Source organism: Cajanus cajan, chromosome 3 (assembly GCF_000230855.2).
Source record: "Cajanus cajan strain Asha chromosome 3, NIPB_CcT2T_4, whole genome shotgun sequence".
NCBI classification, from domain to species: domain Eukaryota; kingdom Viridiplantae; phylum Streptophyta; class Magnoliopsida; order Fabales; family Fabaceae; genus Cajanus; species Cajanus cajan.
In genome coordinates this window covers 27,321,944-27,342,144 of record NC_138519.1, presented here as the reverse complement: position 1 = coordinate 27,342,144, position 20,201 = coordinate 27,321,944, and the positions used below count along the sequence as shown (strand labels likewise).

Sequence of the window (20,201 nt, the reverse complement as noted above, 5' to 3'; positions counted from 1 at the left end):
TATATTGAGGCATATGTACCTGCCTCATTGTCAATCCAGCATTCGACCCAATGTTAGGCTTAGTCTTCTCTCGAAGTTTCTCAGCTTTGTAGCTTTCATAACCTCTGACTCTTCGAAAGCCTTAGCAGCAGCTTGGTCGAATACCGCACTGCATCGAGGACATAACATGACTTCTCTATCAACCTCCTTTTTCTTAGATAAGAACTCGACCAGACTATCTCCCTCTTTTGGATAGATAGGCTCTTCTTCTTTAGCAAAGTCGTCCATCAATTCCTCGAGTTTTTCGTCAGAAATGGGCTCAATATTCTCGTCATCTTCGATGCTAACCTCAACCATATTAATCCTCATCGAGACCGGCTCTACATATCCAGTATGAGCTGCAAATGGATCAGTGTCCACTTTCATATCCTTTTCCTCGAAAGTTAAACGACCATCAGTGATCGCTTTCTCGATCATGTCCCTGAAACGCACACAATTATTAGTCCAATGACTATACATATTATGATATTTACAAAATTTCTTCCCTTTTCTTTGTTCGAACGGAGGAATTTTATGGTTTTCGGGGAGTGCAATCTGCTTATCTTTTAATAAAATATCAAATATCTTATCTGCCTTAGTCACATCGAAACTATATCTCTTAGTTGAACTCCCTTCCATATTATCTCCTGTTTTTAACATTTGACATTGATAAGTAGGGCCAGGACGTAATTCAGCAATATTAACCTCAAAATCCTCACTCGAACCCTCACAATTAGCATCCTCACCTATTTCTGTGTTCTCTAAATAAGCCACTTTTTCTTTTCGAACAAATCTATCAAATTTTCTCAATCTTTCCTTTTCTAATTTAATTTGTTCAATCCTCCTTACTTTCTCTGCTAACTGGGCCATATCCCTTAATTGTTCATTGACTAGTTTTTTACGAATCGAGAAATCTAACCCTATTGCAGCAATCTTAACTAATTCATGTTCAGGTATATTAGTATAACATCGAGATTTTAATTGCCTGAACCTATTCAAATAGTTGTCTAATGTTTCATGATTTTGTCTCTTAACATTCATTAAATCAACTATACTAACTTTTGTTTCTCCTCGAAAGAAATGTTCATGAAAGTTACCTTCTAATTGAGCCCAAGTATTTACCGAATTAGGAGGCAATGTTGTGAACCATGTGAAAGCATGTTTAGTTAGAGAACTCGAAAAATACTTCATTTTCAAATATTCATTATTCGCCAAATTTCCACATTCGACTAAATATCTAGCTATATGTTCGACAGTGGACTCATTCTGTGAAGTCCCACATCGGTTACGAAGGAGAACGAAGCATGCCATATATATGGGTGTGGATACCTTCCTTGTGTGGACGCGTTTTGGGGTGGCATGCGTGCCATTGCCAGAAGCAAAACCGTGAGGGCTGCGGCCAAAGCGGACAATATCCACATGCGGGTTGCTGGGCTGTTACACATTCAACTCTCCCGCAAATTTTGAAAATTTTGGGGCTTTTGCCCCCCAGGCAGTTCTACCTGAGTTATGTATTCTGGAAAAGCAGACACAAAATAAGGATGCTCATTTCGACCTACCTCGAAACCATGCCGATTTAGAACCCTTTCCATAACTTGATCTATATTATCAACAGGGTTCCTATAAGGACGTCCTAAATTCTGGGGAAAAACTACATTTCCCCCAAGATTCTCCATGTCGTTAAGATTCGCACTCATAGCTCTCGAAGGTGGAACATCTCCTAATTTATCTCCTATTTTGTTTATTAATTCATACAAAGGGGTTATTATGTTATGCATTTGGGTTGACAATAAATTAACCATGTCATGATTACTATGGTCCATTTGTTGTCGAAGGGCCATCATGGCTTGATTACTAATACCTGTGGGACATAACTACTCTGTCGAACCAAAGACCCTTCGTGACTTGTCCCTACGTGTTGATATGGATCTTGCATAACAAAACCCAAACCATTTGGACCAGGCTTATATCCTTTTGGGGATACATGCATTTGGGGATTTGGTCCTAAATAAGGTATTGGCATCTCGACATGCACGGGTTGAGTATTTCGCCAATTCTGTGGCATGCCCCATGGATATTCTCTAGTGACATTCGCGAGTTTTTGGGAAACATTAGTTTTCCTAGCCACATTTTCGAGTACGACAGGGGAAGATGTTGCCCCCCTTGTCACATTAGTCACATTATCGGGGTTGGGGTTTCCTTGTTCTACATCCACTTGATTATCATTGTTCATTTCTCTCCTATTATTAGACGTAGATATGGTTCTTCCACTCTTGAGTCTCATACAACATGCATACCTAAAACTAGTTCAATTATGTTTGCAATTAAAAGGGTCCCACCGCGCATGCCAATTTGTTTACATTGGAATTCGTTTATGAGTCCTTTTTACTCGAACTAGCACAAAAATTGTTTCAATTTAGGTATTTCAAATTGTTTGTGTTATTAAGAATGGAAGTAGACGAGACAAATTAACAAAAGTTAGTTTCCAGATCTTCATGAATTATGATTAAACAATAATTTGCATGCATGTAAATACTTAAGCAAACAGAGTAAATAATACATACATTGGCAATGCAAATCATCGTCCAACTTGCACAATGATCAAGTTACAATTTAAAATATTGAAGTTGAACAAATTACAACTACGTGATTAAAAGAAGAAAATTACACTAATCCTACTCCTAAAAAGAGAAAATAAATGTGGTCGAGAAATGGTCATACCCAAAAACAATTCTTTGCACGAAAGCCATATGCGCAGGCGGAGAGTGCTTGAGAGTTTCAAGTATGGTGTTTTCCGACTCCTGTAAATGACTACACTTCTCATATTTATAGAGTCAGTTGAGAGCGGTTAATTTAATGTATGTGTTGTTATGGGGAATAACCGCTATCCACTATGTTTGTTACGTGAGTTTAGGATGTAACTTCTCGTAACCGTTCGTCCCACGTTCCTTGTTTCTTCGACTAAGTTTTGGTAACTGCCTCAATATAATTGCTTAATTGCTCAGAGAATCTTCCATCTCTTACATTTTTCGACCAATTCTCGAGTTCGTATATTCAGGGCCTCTAATACTTTCTTGGTAGGTACCAATTTGTTTGTCTTTCTTTCGAGTAGGTTCAACGATATAACTTTCGAGTAATATAGCTTTCGAGTGATCCTAACACAACGATATAAAAAAAGAAACTAATATTCAATTTAGAAAAATGGAGAATAAGGTGTATTGTCATTACTTTCATATCATGTAATTTTTGTAAAAGATAAACTATATGTATTAGTTTAAAATGGTTTAGCATTGAGATAAATAATATTATTTAATTAATTTATTGTAACGTGGCTTCTGAGATTTACAATTATAATATGCCACTCAAGTTTTATCATTTATATTTCATTTTGCTCATTGGTCAGAATCAATGATATTTTTACATTACCTTTACTTTTTCCAATTTTCTTTTTTAAAAGATATTAATGTAATCATTATCAACGATCGAAATTAATAAATCATAAAATGTCATGAAATATATATTTTATGCGAAGAAACTGATAGATTGTCAAATTATAAAGAAATGTATAAATATAATATACATGTTTTGAGTTCCCAATTGAACCAATGAGTCTTTCTCAGTATATATTTTTTAAAAGCATTAGATTGATTGTTTTCCACGCCTAAATGAGGTAAATATGCAATACAGTGACTATCGGACTAATGTTCCACACGTTTCGATCAGTTTAATGAGGTAAATTTGCAATTGAATGATTATAGGAAAAAGTCACTCGTAAATGCTATTTATGTATAATTAGGAATTTCGAAACGTCACCTTATTATAATTTTTATTCACGTTATTTGTATTTACTAAATTTATAGGTTATTTAAAGTTATAAATTTTTTTTAACACAATTATATAGAAATAACCATCTACACCCTATCAATGTAAAAAATTTTTACGCTAGTAACCAATTATATCTTGTAATTGTACCATGTCACAATAAATACATTTATTTTTAACAGTGATATGACACAACTAAAAGATATAATTAGTAGCCAGTATAAAGAAAACTTTACACTAACGGTGTATAGGTGATTAACTCAATTATATATTAAAATTTTAATAAGTAAAAAAAATAAAATAATCCATGTATTGCACTAATCATCCATCAAACTAAACTTAAATTTTCATACATTTATTCTAATTCTCTAATCACTATAGTGATATTATAATGATTTAAATATAAAGAGTGTGTTTAGCAAGGTATTTGAAGAGTTATAAGCTCTTTTAACTAAATCATTAATTTTTTTTTAATTTAATTAATAGCTTATGTGAGTTTATTTTAATTTAACAACTTATAACAAATTTTCATAAGTTAATTGTAGTATGTAACTAATAACTTATTTTTTATTATTATTTTTTATTTTCATTAATTTATATGGAATTTATTTACCCCTCTTTTATTAAAAAAACTATTCTGCATATCCTTTCTTGTCTCACTTTCATAATAAAAGTCATTTTACATTTATGAGTTAGTTTATCACCTATTTTTATTAAATATTTTTAATTTAATTTACTATTTTATAAGCTTTTAACTTTTTAATTCCTAACTTATAATTTATAACCCTTAGCTCATCATAACACACCTGATCAACCCTAAACCATAAAGCAACAAAAAGAATACTACTAATAGTCTAGTATAGAAATTTGAAGATAGCTTTTACTAGTGTAAGTTTACAGCTAGTTTTATCAAAAATACTACTAGTATAGAAGTTCACTGAGTAAAGGTAAAGAAAAATGTTAGGGTTTATTGAAATAAAAATCAAGCCTCTCATTTCTTTCCATTTCTTGTATGTGTGTTGCGCTGAGTGAAAAAAATCACCTATTTCTGAAACTCTATCTCCATTCCTATTCTACCAATGAGAATAAGTCCCGTCAATTAAAACTATACATCAATGTTCACAAAATTTAACTTTGTTAACGTAACTTCCATCACCATGAGTTCATGCTCTCTCCAACGCATATTCTTCAACCCTCAACCGCAGTTTCTCTCCGTGCACGAGATTCTCAAACCAGCACTTCAAGAACTAGAACAAGGTTTTCTCCCTCTCTTTCGTTAATTTCTATTTCATTTTTTTTCTAGACGGTTGAAAAATTTCTTCTTTTCCTAATTTCGCCACTTGGCAGTTCAAGAGAAGTTAAAGACCCAAAAGCGATACTAAGTGGTGATATCCGAGAAATTATGTAATTACGAATTGGTATCCAAAAATTAACTTTTGATCTAGTAGATGATAATGGCATGAAAAAGATTATGTTGATTTGATATGATCCACTAGTGGAAAAATAGGATACTACGTCACTCCTTTTACGTCGGATATAGAAACACCCGACGTAATAAAAATGCGGTGGCATGTAACGTAATTTTGTTTAATTATTTACGTCGGCCCTAATTGAGTCTGACGTAAATTTTAACATTTACGTCGGTTAAGCATTGTTGCCGACGTAGATGTTAAAATTTACGTCGGACCCAATTAGGGCCGACGTAAATAACATGTTAAAACATGACCGTGCACCAGCTAAATTTCAAAATGTGACCTTCATCCCACGCCTCCTTCTTCTATTTTTCCTTCTCCCGCGCCTCCTCCTCCTTCTTCTGTTTTTCTTCCTTCTCCTGCGCCTCCTCCTTCATGGCGTTCATCTGCATCTTCTTCTGTTTCTTCTTCGCGTGGTCATGGGCTTTTCTGGGATCTAGGTTCTATGAGGTAGCATCTTCCATCAAGTTTGTGTTTTTTTATTTCTGGACTTTTCTATGAGGTTCTATGACGTAAATGATGTTTTTTCTTCGGTTTGTTTCGAGTTTTTGAAGATGGAGAAGGAGAAGGAAGTGAAGTCTGGGTTCGGAGACTGCGTTCCTGGGTATATCAAGCAGAACGGGCCGTTCTGCTTGGAGAACGGGCCGTTCTGCTGCACTTGTTTTCTTTTTTTTCTTTTTTTTTTTTAAATTTTTGATGACTTTTTACGTCGAACCTTGGCATGTCCGACGTAAATTTACGTCGGTTTTCGTGCCCCGACGTAAATTTACGTCTCCCGCTTCTACGTCGGACGTTTTTCTGACGTAAAAACCCCTAAAATAACCGACGTAAAATGTGTATTGTGTACTAGTGATCAAATTACTAAGACTATTCGTTCTAGTGTAAAATTTATATGTAGGTGACTGAATGATGACACATTAATTGATGTATATACATATAATGTGATGTGAGTTGATGTTGTCTTTGATTTTTACATGGTTGTATGTCATGGTGGTAGTGTAAGTTTGATTTGCTTGAGTTATTTGTCACTAAAACTTGTTGATACTATGTTGATTGTTGCAATATGTAAGCCATGAGGTGCATATTGGATGGTATAAATGTTGTTGTTGGTAGTATATTTGTATTTTATTTAAACTTTTATATGTTGATTTAGCTTATCCTTGCATGGTTTTTAGTAAATGGACTGCGATGATCATATTTTTCATGAGAGCAAGGTAAGGGTTAGCTAGAGACAGAATATAGTGTTGTGAGGTCATGTTGATGGCTAGTTTTGGAGTGATTTTGATTTGGTTACTCCAATGTAACCACATTTGTATAGAGGTTGTTTGATTGACAACCTAGAATTACACTTATAATTTTGGATTATTAAATAGTTATATATATTTACTTGTTTAGTTCGACTGTGTACATGTGTGTATGTACACTATACGAATGTTTCATTTTAGAATCGGTCAAAAGCTGACTCTAAGTAATAAAAAGACAAAAAAAAAAAATTATTGGTTTAATTGTGTTTTTGATCCCTCAAGTATTGTAATTGTGCAATTTTGATCCCTAAAATTTTAATTGGGTAATTTTAGTTCCTAAAAGATTGCAATTGTGTGATTTTGGTCCTTCAATTTTTAATTAAACAATTTTAGTCCCTCAAATATCATAACTGTGAGATTTTAGTCTCTCCTATTAAAAATTTAATATTAAATATATATATATATAATGTTTTAAAATTATACAATTATTTGTTTATTCAAGTTGACGCATATTATAATTTTTTTCAATGTATCAAGTGATATATATTTATTTTTAACAAATAAAAAAATTATATATTATTATTTTCATAATATTACTGATAAATTATTATCAATAATATTATTAGTATATTTATAGATAAACTAATAATTTAATAAATTTAATTTATTATATATTAATATACTTTTACAAAAATATAAGTATATTAATTAGAAATATACATATCTTTTCTTAACACATTGAGGGTCTAAGATCAAGTCTTGGCAATGCTATGTTTAGGTGAATAGAAACAACAATTAATAATTCAAAATATAATAACAACAACTCAATTCCTACTTCAAACCATAGTAATCACCATTTATATTTCAAACTATAATAGCAACATTAATCATCCACAAACACACTCAAAAATGCAATGCAATGTGTACCTACATCTAAATGAATGGGGTACCCAACCATCATCATCAAGAATATACAGTTGATACCTAAGTCCCAAGTTAACCTTAGGCTACCAACACTAAAGTTTTCCCACAAGAACACTAATAGGTTCCCACCAGAACCACAAAAATAGGTTCCCACCAAAACCACAAAAATAGGTTCCCACCATAACCGCAAAATTATGCAAATATACATGTCATAATCATGCAAATGCTTCTATATTAATATATAATGATCATCATCTAATTCATCATTCAGCGACATCGATATCCATCCACATCAAAGTCATCCATCACGATAATAATCATCATTCACAAAGTATATATATATATATATTGTTCTTACCAGAAATCTGCTGTAGAGCTGATCCGCCAGGTAAGATCGGTGAGCCTCCTTCACTGGTACGCTGGTGCTCCAAGATGGGGGTGGTACCTGCAAAAGAGACTTCGATGCTAAAGTTAGTGTTTGTGGGAGTATTAGTCTCGTATATGTAATGCACGTACCTTTGTGTAAATTAGGGTTTTGTTCGGCCTTGGGCCTGAGATCAGTTTATGACCTAATTGGATGTAGGGCTGACGTGGCCTAGCGCTTGTCCGAGGTCGTCTTGCGCTGTGATACCGAGCTGGGAGCTCGGCTTTGCAGTACGGATAGTACACTAGCCCCCCGAGCTCCGAAGACCGTAGGTCGAGGAGTTAAGACCGAGCTCGTCAAGGAACAGTGACCTTTCGTGTATGCCTGCCTGTCATGATGCTATGTGTCATGACCGAGCTGAGGAGCTCGACAATAATGAGTTTACTGCTTGGTTAGGCTGGTAAACCTTTGACCGAGTCAGCAGATTGGTGAGGGACAAGTCGGCAACTCGGTTGGCCAGTACACTTGCCCCCCAAGCACCGAGTGATGTAAGAGCGAAGGGGCTTTGGAGGAGCTCCCAAAATTTTTGTTTGAAGGTTCAAATTTGACCTTGTGATCTTCAAGGTTCGACCTCGACATTGGTTAAGAAAATGTGATCTCAAGGTTCGGACTCGACCTTGGCATATCAGGGTTCGAACTCGACCTTGGCATATCAAGGTTCGAACTCGACCTCGGTTAAGAAAATGTGATCTCAAGGTTCGGACTCGACCTTGGCATATCAAGGTTTGAACTTGACCTCGGTTAAGAAAATGTGATCTCAAGGTTCGGACTCGACCTTGGCGTATCAAGGTTCGAACTTGACCTCGGTTAAGAAAATGTGATCTCAAGGTTCGAACTCGACCTTGGCATATGAAGGTTCGAACTCAACCTCGGTTAAGAAAATGTGATCTCAAGGTTCAGACTCGACCTTGGTATATCAAGGTTCGAACTCGACCTCAGTTAAGAAAATGTGATCTCAAGGTCCGGACTCGACCTTGGCATATGAAGGTTCGAACTCGACCTCGGTTAAGAAAATGTGATCTCAAGGTTCGGACTCGACCTTGGCATATGAAGGTTCGAACTCGACCTCGGTTAAGAAAATGTGATCTCAAGGTTCGGACTCGACCTTGGCATATCAAGGTTCGAACTTGACCTCGGTTAAGAAAATGTGATCTCAAGGTTCGGACTCGACCTTGGCATATGAAGGTTCGAACTCGACCTCGATTAAGAAAATGTGATCTCAAGGTTCGGACTCGACCTTAACATCAAGGTTCGAGTTCGGCCTTGGCAAGTTCTCATTGTTAATGTTCCAATACTGAAAATGTATGGGAATGGAGTTGCTTTGTTTATTTATTTCTGAGGTGTGCCTCGTTAAAACCTTCCTTGGCCAAAAACCCTTTTCTTTAGCGGGAAAAAAGCCTGAGGAGGAAAAAGAGTACATCACCTGAATTTACAAGTTAATAAAATTTGAGGTGGGTGACATTCCAAGTTCTGAATTTCCCTTCGGAGGGGTCTATTCTTGCCTCTCTCATCCCACCAAACAAGGTCGCCAACTTTAAATGTTTGTGGCCTGACCTTGGTCTTGCATTCCTTGTGGTTTTTCGCGAACCTGGTTACGAAAAGCAGACTGCTCTTCCATCTGAATGTACCCTGCAGCTCGGGCACGGAGTTCGTCCATATCAAGAGGAGATCGTCGACACAGGCTGTCCACGAAAGGTCCAGGCTTGAGCGCCATGAGCATGGCGTGTAGGGCGACCTCGGGGTTCAAGTTTCGAATCTTGACCGAGATACTGGAAAATCGTTCCATGAACGCCCTCAGTGATTCGTCGTCGCCCTGTCTGAGACTGGCCAAGGCAGCTGATGTGACATGGTGAGGTCGACTCGTGGCATACTGCACCGTGAATCGCCTTACCAGAGTGTCGAAGTTGTCTATTGACTCTACCGGCAATTGAGTGTACCAGTTGAGCGCTGCCCCCTTGAGCGAGGTCGAAAAAACCCTACACAGAATAGCATCTTCATTAGTGTATAGGTTTACCTGTGTAATGTACAGATCGACGTGCTCGTCTGGATCTGTCGTGCCGTCGTAGCGGTCGATGTGGAAAGGCTTCCATTCGTGAGGGAGTGGCGTCTCCATGATGCCATCCACAAAAGGATGACGACGGAAGGTTGTTTGACCCCCCGTGACATGAGTAGGGGCCTTGCTGACTTCATGGGTCGACTTGTTCGTCGGTGCGTGAGACCGATGCGTGGCAGGTCGCGGAGTCGGTGTCCTAGTCGCTGTCCGGGGTTGAGAGACCGAATTCCATTCTTCCTCGTAGAGGTTTCTCGCCTGAGGAGGATGATCAGAAGGGCGTCGAGGGAGCTGGGCGCGAATCCGCTCGTTTTCGGCGCGTAGTGCCGCTAGGTCAGCTTCATTAGCGGTCCGCATCGCTGCTAGGTCGGTTTCGTGCTTGGCACGCATGTTTTGCAGATCGGCGTCGTGTTGTTGCCGCATCTGTTCGACCTGATCGGTCAGCCTCCTTAATGCCGCTTCACTATCCATGGTAGTTGTATGATCTGTGTCGTCTGTTGCGCGTCTGCTATGGCTTCTGGTGCAAACCATAAGCGTGGCCAATAAGAGCTGTCTTGATCGGCCCCACGGTGGGCGCCAAATGTTCTAACCGGAAATCTGCTGTAGAGCTGATCTGGCAGGTAAGATCGGTGAGCCTCCTTCACTGGTACGCTGGTGCTCCAAGATGGGGGTGGTACCTGCAAAAGAGACTCTGATGCTAAAGTTAGTGTTTGTGGGAGTATCAGTCTCGTATATGTAATGCACGTACCTTTGTGTAAATTAGGGTTTTGTTGGGCCTTGGGCCTGAGATCAGTTTATGACCTAATTGGATGTAGGGCTGACGTGGCCTAGCGTTTGTCCGAGGTCGTCTTGCGCTGTGATACCGAGCTGGGAGCTCGGCTTCGCAGTACGGATAGTACACTAGCCCCCCGAGCTCCGAAGACCGTAGGTCGAGGAGTTAAGACCGAGCTCGTCAGGGAACAGTGACCTTTCGCGTATGCCTGCCTGTCATGATGCTATGTGTCATGGCCGAGCTGAGGAGCTCGACAATAATGAGTTTACTGCTTGGTTAGGCTGGTAAACCTTTGACCGAGTCAGCAGATTGGTGAGGGACAAGTCGGCAACTCGATTGGCCAGTACATATATATATATATATATATATATATATATATATATATATATATATATATATATATATATATATATATATATATATATATATATATATACACACACACACACACACATTCATCATCATATAAACAAGGTTAAAACCCTTATTTGGTCCCTTATAATATTTTTTTGTTTTAATTTAGTCCCACTTTAATTTTTGGTTTCAATTTGGTCCCCAATAATTTAAATTATTGCAATTTGGGACTTCCGTCCAAATAATTTAAACGGAGTTAACTGTTGGCCACGTGGATGTCACGTAGATGCGTAGGTGGATGCCAAATTTCATTAATACACCTAGAACCAGAGCGGCTCGTTCTGGTTGCACTCTTGGTGTGTTAATTTTGTATCTGGAACGAGCCATTCTAGATGCAAAATTAACTCACCAATAGTGTATCTAGAACGGGCCGTTCTGGTTTTAGAACGGGCCGTTCTGGTTCCAGAATTGTCGATGACTACAGTACACGTTTGTGAATCGTGCAAGGAAAAATACCCAAGCTACAAAGCATTTCAAACACTAGATTTGGTAATATTGTCAATGAGGATTGATAACTTCAATTGCTAAACATTTGGGCTATACAATGTATCATTAAGGACGATGCAGTGTATCACTAAGGACAATGGTAGCAGGTTTTATTTCATTGTTAGTCAAATTGGAGTGAATCACTTACTACCAAATTGACACTATACAGTCAAGGATGAAACGAAACGATGTTTTCCCTTAAAGTCGTTGACGATGTACCCCAACAATAACAACCTGTTCTTGAGGAGGTACAACCTGAATTTTTGTGGTTTAGGGTTTTCCTTTAGCGTTACCCAGATGATGTCCTTTCTTAGTAATTTCTTTGAACTTTTTTAGTATATGTTATGTTCTGAATTTTTGTTTTCAGTTTCTGAACCATGTTTCTGTCTTTGAATTTATGATATATTATGAATTTTTATTTTTAATTTTTGAATCACATTGCGACATTGGTCAACGTATGCATGAAGTTGGCGTTCTGGAACGGGTCGTTCTGAATACAGAACGGCCCGTTCTGATGCACTCATGGTGTGTTAAATTTGCATTTGGAATGGCCCATTCCAGTTGTAAAATTAACACATAACATGTGCAACTAGAACGGACCGTTCTGATTCCAGGTGTATTCATGAAATTTGGATTCCACCTATGCATCTATGTGGCATCCACCTGGCATCCACATGGCCAATATTTAACTCCGTTTAAATCATTTGGACGGAAGTCCCAAATTGCAATAATTTAAATTATTGAGGACCAAATTGAAACTAAAAATTAAAGTGGGACTAAATTAAAACAAAAAAATATTACAAGGGACCAAATAAGGGTTTTAACCTATAAACAATCATAAAAACATCATTTAAAACATCATAATAAACCTCCTGACAATCCACGTCCGACTTTAAGTTACAATAGAGAGCACCTACTCTCTCTCAAGCTTAGCTTCCCTAGGTTGCGCTCGGCTTTAAGCCACCATAGAGAGCAATCAAAACCTCTCGTGTCCGATGTCACACCTCACACCCATTGTTAAGCCACAATAGAGAGCACCATAATCTTTTCGCGCCCAGCATCACACCTCACACTCAACGTTCAGCCACAACGGACAACAATGTCTCATGCTCGACGTGGACATTTCCACACCAGACACCAGAACGCCTGGGCAATGCCTTCATACACATGAAGACAGGCTTGACGTCAAGCATTTGAGCTCGACACCACATGTGTTCCAACACCTAAACACATCAATGCAAAACAAGATTTTGAAGCGAACTTCACCCAAATCATTAATCCAATTTATACTCAACCAAAAATTCATTTTACATCTAGGAAATTCACGAATTTAGCATCTACAACTTTTATCCCTTAATTCATCAAACTTCCCTCCTTAGGGTTCTAACCCTTTTATACAGAGCACTCAATTAATTATCCTAAAGACATCTAATCATCAAATAAATTACATATTCAAAATCTACTCACCCAAACACATCAAACGCACACATCATATCATCAAACATAAAACTTATGAGATTGGGGGTCAATCTCTCTACCCTTCATGCATATATCCAATCCTCAGAAATGAGTGTTCTCACTCCCCTTTACCTAGAGAGATGCAAAATATCATATCTACAGTTCTAGTTCCTCTCCGATGATTCCTCCTCCTTGTTATGCATTCTCTTTAGTGCACATGACGTTAGAGAACACGAAATGAAGAAATGAATAATAATAAAATCTCTTTTCTTCCTTCTCTCCTAATATATATCTCTTATTTATCCGATCTTCTCTTATTTTCATTATTTCTAATACCCCTTGAATAATTAAATCTTATTAAAATGAATAAAATACAAACTATTAATCACAAAATAAAATAAAATAAAATCATCATCATCTCCTATTTAACAATTACTAATTTTTTAAAAAAAATTCTAGGATGTTACATGATTAATGTAGTATAAACAATTTCACATCGTTAAATCATAAAAAGAAAAACTTATAAACACACAAATACCTTCATTGATAAAAATAAAAAAAATGTGTAACAATCAAAAATAAAATTATAAGTTTAAAATGGACAATATGGGATTTTCTTATTCATTCATGGAATATGTTAAAGCGCTTTTGAAACAGTTTCAAAACACAGCTAACTTTGACGGTTCAAGATTTCATTAGCTTTTCCTATTTTTGTTTTTCAGTCCTATAATGTGTAATGCCTCGGCATTATAGTTATTGTTACGTTCATATGATAAGTTCCGTATTGTATAAGCATTCACGTAATTGTTATCACCAATAAAACTCACTTCACAAATAAAAATTGTTTTCAAAATTTTTCTACCAAAAAATACTCTATAATTTTAATAGAAAAACTCCAAAAAGAATATTTCTAATTTAAATGCAAACAAACTCTAGGCAAACAAAAGAATGAATATTAATCTTTTGCTTATAACAAAGAAAGAAAAATAAAAAAGAGAGAGAAGGGTAATACAAGGTAGAAACTCTTGCTCATGTGACCTCAAAAGGAACTGTTCTCATTTTATTTTAAAGCCATGCCAGAACTCTCATCTATATTACATTATGAAATGAAAATCTTGAGACAAAATCCTGTGAAGAGAACTATATACACAGACAACCAAATCGATTGCAAGCTACTGCATGCAAACTTCTTCAGCTTTCTCAGGGGATGACAATAATTAAAATCAACAAATAACAAATCCATTGAATCTTTTTCTCAGTTTGGATGCTGCACTCTTTCATCTCAGAGACCAAAATCGGTCAATATGCCTGCAATCAAGTTCCCGTAGTTAATTCCATAAAGTTCTTGAATTAATGTCTGCATGTGTATGGAGAACATGAACTTACTTGATCAAGCTCCAAAAACTGCTTCAGTTGCTGAATTAAGCACTATATTAGGAACATTAAGTTGGTCTGGAAAAAGGAGTGACCAAATTTTAGAATATGAAGTATAACTTCAGGATGTATGAATATTTTTGTGACACCAAGACAGTGTTACATATTATTATGCTTACTGGAGGGTGTTCTTTGGACGAAAAAGCATGCACCAATTATAATGTAGCAGAGTAAGAGAACAAGGCCTTTCATGTAGTGAGAAGTTCCATCCTACAAAAAGATACATGGAAGGAACAATGAATCAAGATATATACCAAATATATAAGTGTGATGTTTTCATCCAACTGAAATGATGGTATATAATTATACCTGTAATGTGAAGGCTGTGGTTATTATTGCCAAAGCAAGAGAACCTGTCTCTAGGAGGTTGAAGTTGAGATCCATTTTGATACCCATAATCCAAGCAACAATCACACATAGTGGAACCTATATTGTAATCAAATTTGATAAATGAATAATTTTATTAATCCAATAACAAAGATAAATGGAAGCATTTTTGTTTTTAAGGTGAATGTTTGCTTACCACAAACATGCTAATTTGAGTTGAAGAACCCAAGGAAACACCCAACGAAATGTCCTGCAATAACAACATTAGCTTAGTCTCAAGGAATTAAATCACATGTCCTCTTCTTTGTTTCTCCAATTTAAAAATAACACCTCAGCAAAGAACACAAGAACTCGTGCAAGCGATTTCAACAATAGTTTCAAGCAACTTTTGTTAAACAAAAAAGAAGTACCAGTTTGTTCTTGAAAGCAAAAATGACTGCTCCTGCATGTTCAGCTGCATTTCCAACTATTGGTAGCAAGATTATGCTGAGGAAGCTAACAGACAAGCCCCATGAATCAGATGCATCCTGTTCAGATAACATTTTTTTTCTCATTACTATCAGCATTATTATTACATATTGAGAATTTCATTAAAATGTGCCCAAAGTATAAATATTTTTACACTCATCCAATCAATGACAAGTTTGTTGATTTTTATAACTACTACTTTGAAAGTTGTACTTAAAATGATTTATGATTAATTGATGGTATGAAAATGTTTACACAATATTTTCATCTCTCCAAAAACAAAATGAAGTAAATTACCTCAATTGTTTGCACCACATATTCAGACAGTACAGCAATGATCACAGTCATTCCAGCCAGCCAAACAAACCCACTCCAGAATCCTATCACTGCTTCTTCTGAATCATTGCCACCCTCTTCATCATCTTCCTGCAAATGCATGATGGTGATTATCAATCAAATATTGACACAAATCAGAATCACAATTAGATTCATCATCTTATAATTAAAGAAGTCATACTTCATACTAACAATATAGTTTATAAATAAAAAATAAAATAAAATAAAAACATACTTCTTCGGCTTCAAATAGCTGCCGGTGAGTCCAGAGTTGGAAGACAAGGTAAGCACAATATGCAATCACCATAACAATGCTAGCAGCTCTTGACAACTGCAGAGATGAGTCAGTACTGTCACTTGCTGAGGCACCACTATAATGGAACAACAGTGTCAGCAAGTAGCACAGCAATGCCAGAAAGAGCATCAGCAAGTTCATATCTGCTTGTCTCTGCAAAACATTCAAGAGTCAAACCCTTAACACTAGCCACTATTTCTACTATAACACGAGAAAAAAACCAAAACTAAGCAGTTCATAGGTAAAAGTTTTGAATGAATTGAAGGGCCTTACTCTGTCATATTTTTGTTCCTGTCTAAGGTTTGCAAGGCCGCCACATAATAGAGATGTTCCAAGAACAAGAAGAAGATTGGAAATTATGGAACCCAAGAGGGAATACTTGACCAAAACAATTTTGTTATTGCTAAGGGCAAAAATTGCTATGATGAGCTCTGTCACATTTCCACATGTTGCATTCAAAATTCCTCCCACTTTGATTCAACAAAATAAAAGGCTTTAGTATCATGAAAATCAGTTGTAGTATTGTACTGCTACAATTTCTAAAAACTTTTTCTATTTCTAACACTATGATTGACCAATTAATATTACATCATTCTTCCTTTAATTGAATACTTTGTGTTAAGACCAAAACCAATGTTGCTAAACAAAAATGAAGAGAATCAATTGAAAATGTATGCAATAAGTGTGCATTCAGTTATCATTACTATATGCAAAAATTTAGTCCAAATTAAAGAAAATTCACCGTAAAGTACACTGACATTGTGAAGAATTCCAAAAGGAAACTGATGTGCAACTTATAATTATATACTGTTAGACACATATAGAAAATATACAATCATAAATGTAATTGAGATAATACGAAAAATAAATACCAATCGAGTATATATGTACTATGCTATATGCATGTATCATAACTCTTTCAAAAACAATTGCTGAAGTACATTTGTGAATTGATACACACCTGTGGGACCAGTGTAATAAGTAAGTTGTCTTCCAATTTTGAAGTACCAAATATCAAGGGAGCAAATAAAACGAGAATCAGTATACAAATATAAAAGGGTAATTAAAGAGAAAAGAAAAAAGTTGTACGATGATTAATAATGGCTAATGTACGATCTAATATGAACAAAAATGCAAGCATGTTATGATTTGCTCACTCTGTCAAGAAACTGACACGTTCGGCAAGTGGGGTAAGACCAAGTAAACTGAAGGCAAAAACCCATGGCTGTAAGCAACAAAAGATTGAGACTGGTTACATAATCCCATAATAATACAACATTAACAAGAAAATTCAACCAATAAATATTACAGTTTTCTAGAAAAATATTTATGCACTTTTTAATATTTATTATCACAATATGAATTTCCTTTTTTTTTCTGTAACCAAAAATATCTCACGTACACCACACCAGTCACCATCTATGATTACGGGACTGATTATGATTGTAATGAAATAAATTTTAATAAATAAAATATATGCAACTCTAATTTTTTTTATCATGATAGTAGTAAGATTATCTATTTACTTCATAAAAAATAGTCTCTTTCAGAACATTTTTTAACTGCATTGAGGTTGACTCTTCCAAAATCATTTTTTTTATCATATTTGAAACTCGAACTTGAGAATTAAAGACTACTATGCATAGGTCGAACCAATAATCAAGTACATGCAATAATCAAGTACATGCGTATCCTCACTTCTGAATGAGTAGGTAAAGCATTAGTGTTTTTTTTTTTTAACTCTGCTAATAATATTATATATCAGTATTTTAAAAGTGTAAGGAGAGCCGTCACTTTCATCCTTTCCTAGGTTCCACTCTAGAATTAAAAAAAAAAAAAATAGTTGACTAAAAAAAGAATCCATACATCAATTATTTTTGCACAAAATTTAAGTAAAAAGTTAATTTTTTTTTCTCCATACATTCTTCTTTGAAAGAAATCCATTTCAAGGTTGTGTGAGACACTAAAAAAAATAGAAATAAATAAATAAATGTAAGAAAAGACAATGACACAGATTTCTTACAAAATTATTCATTAAAAAGGGAATAAAGATGATCAATAATTTATACAACATTATTCACTGTATCTTACAAAATATTAGTGTAAGATTTCTTGGCATTCAAGATCGCAAAAACAGAAAATAAAGAAGAAAAAATACAAATAAGGATGTATTTGATTGAAATAAAAAAAAAATACTTTTAAAAAAATCTTTAACTCTATTTCTTGATAGAATTAATTTTAAACCCTTCACTTTCTTATTTTTCTTACATAATTTAAAAATATAGAATTATTAATGATATATAGTTGAATTAGTTTCAATTTGAAATATTAATACAAACTCATTAAACATTAACAAATCAAACCATAGACACAATCATAATTCTAGGTCATACATTAAATTTTTCAAACCAAGTACAACTATGAAGAAGAGAATTAACAGGAGAAAACTCACTCTTCCAAAGTCAAACCATTGAGCAACTATTGCAAGGGGAATAGCAGGGAAAAGAATAGCAAGCTTGGTTCCAAGAATAACCTCTTGCAAGTTAGCCAACAAGTTCCTAAGAAGATCATAGCGAACCTTAGACACAAGAGTGAGGTCAGATTTCTTGCGCAATGAAGAAGAAGACATGTTATGTGCGGTTCTTCCATGTCTATTCTCCCTGCTCAATCCCTTCACGTTTCCACCATTCTCCACCCATGATACCTCTTGGTTTCGAGAACCCATTTTTCAATACCTAACAAATTGTTGAAAGAAATGACAAAGCCGAAGTAAAATATCACAATGTAGCACACTGTATTTGTGTGACTAGCCGCAAGTATTATAAATAATGGATGGGAAACGAGGTGTGTCAGCACTCTTCAAACGGTGCAACTTCCACGAAGGTTCGTATTTTCTTATTTGTATTTTTAATAAAATAAAATAAAACTTGATGACTGGCTAAATAGCTGAGTTGTGTTAATGTGTATTAAATAATTAGTTTTGTGATTTTGTTTAATAGAAATTTTGATTAGTTAACATATAAGACGGAAATAAGATGAATATGGAATATATCTTAAATAGGAATTTATGTTTTAATTATTTATAATCTAATCTGGCTTATTAAATAATTAGGCTTTAGAAAAATTTACTTTTTTAAAAGGATTAGACTTAAATTTATAAAATGTATCATCTATTAATTTATATAATATAATAATAAAAATAATATATATATATATATATTACATTATTAAGAATATAATTAAATAAATAATTTTTTAATAAAAAATTAAATTATCAATACATTTTATATTTTTTATTTGTATGAAATTAAAAAATCAAAAATAAAAATTTTAGCAATATATCTTCACCTGCCTTTTTTCTCAATGTTCATGATTGATTATTTATAATGTTGCAAATGAGATATAGAAAATATATAGAAATTTTTCTATATAAAGTTATCTTATTTCATCACAATCCATGTATGAGTGTATGTTAATACACACAAGTATATATAAATTATTATTTTTATGTTAGTTTTTTATTGTTTTTAATTTAAATTTTAATACTAATGGAGTTTTATATCATGTAATTTAAAAAAAAAAAACTCAGACATTTAAAATTAGGATCTAGCTCCTCTAAAGTAAAAAAAAAAGTACTTTAAAAAAATAAAGTAAATAATAAATATTAATTAAAAAATTAACTATTAATATTATAATTAATTTTAAATTTTATTTTATAAAAAAATTAATTTTATCACAAATTTCAATTATTGATTCTACAATCAACGATTTTAAATGCACTTTATGTTCTAAGATGTATGTTTTAACTTTATTAATTAATTTAAAATTAACTTTATTAATTTATTTTGTGTTGTGAATATAAAATAATTTTTAAATAAATTAATAAATCATCATAGATGTTATAACAAAATTTCGTAAGAAAAAATCTCAAGAAATCTATAAAGATCAAATGAGTTCTTAACAAGATCACAAGTTTCATGTTAGACTTTTAAAAAGATCATGTATACATGTCAAATTTATAATAAAAAAAACATATTATATAATAAGTCAAGTATAAAATTTAATTTTATAGAATAAATTCAGTTCATATATTTAAAATTTGAACTAATTTATTCTTATCCATATATAATACATAAAATCATTTCTATGCTGAATATCTATGTGGATTTTTGTTCATAAAATATCTTTCTATAACTTATTGGAAATCTTTTATAAATTTTAGATAAGTTAGAAAAGTGAACAATTAAATCATTTTCT

The 20,201-nt window shown here is 34.3% G+C and overlaps 1 protein-coding gene across 2 annotated transcripts; it reads right to left on the bottom strand.

Moving 5' to 3' along the window:
• Positions 1 to 14,118: 14,118 nt before the first annotated feature.
• LOC109792288 (vacuolar cation/proton exchanger 3) lies at positions 14,119 to 18,751 on the bottom strand. 2 transcript variants are annotated; one of them, XM_020351682.2, is made up of 12 exons: positions 18,397 to 18,751; positions 17,102 to 17,169; positions 16,906 to 16,934; positions 16,218 to 16,414; positions 15,885 to 16,097; positions 15,611 to 15,739; positions 15,256 to 15,372; positions 15,042 to 15,095; positions 14,828 to 14,944; positions 14,638 to 14,728; positions 14,471 to 14,536; positions 14,119 to 14,392 (listed from the first exon to the last, which is right to left on the bottom strand). In XM_020351682.2, the coding sequence occupies exons 1-11, from the start codon at positions 18,667 to 18,669 to the stop codon at positions 14,475 to 14,477; spliced, it is 1,350 nt and encodes a 449-aa protein (XP_020207271.1). In that variant the 5' UTR covers positions 18,670 to 18,751; the 3' UTR covers positions 14,119 to 14,392; positions 14,471 to 14,474. The 2 variants fall into 2 exon arrangements, with proteins under 2 accessions (XP_020207271.1, XP_082926879.1); XM_083070753.1 differs by having other exon boundaries at positions 18,523 to 18,751.
• Positions 18,752 to 20,201: the final 1,450 nt, after the last annotated feature.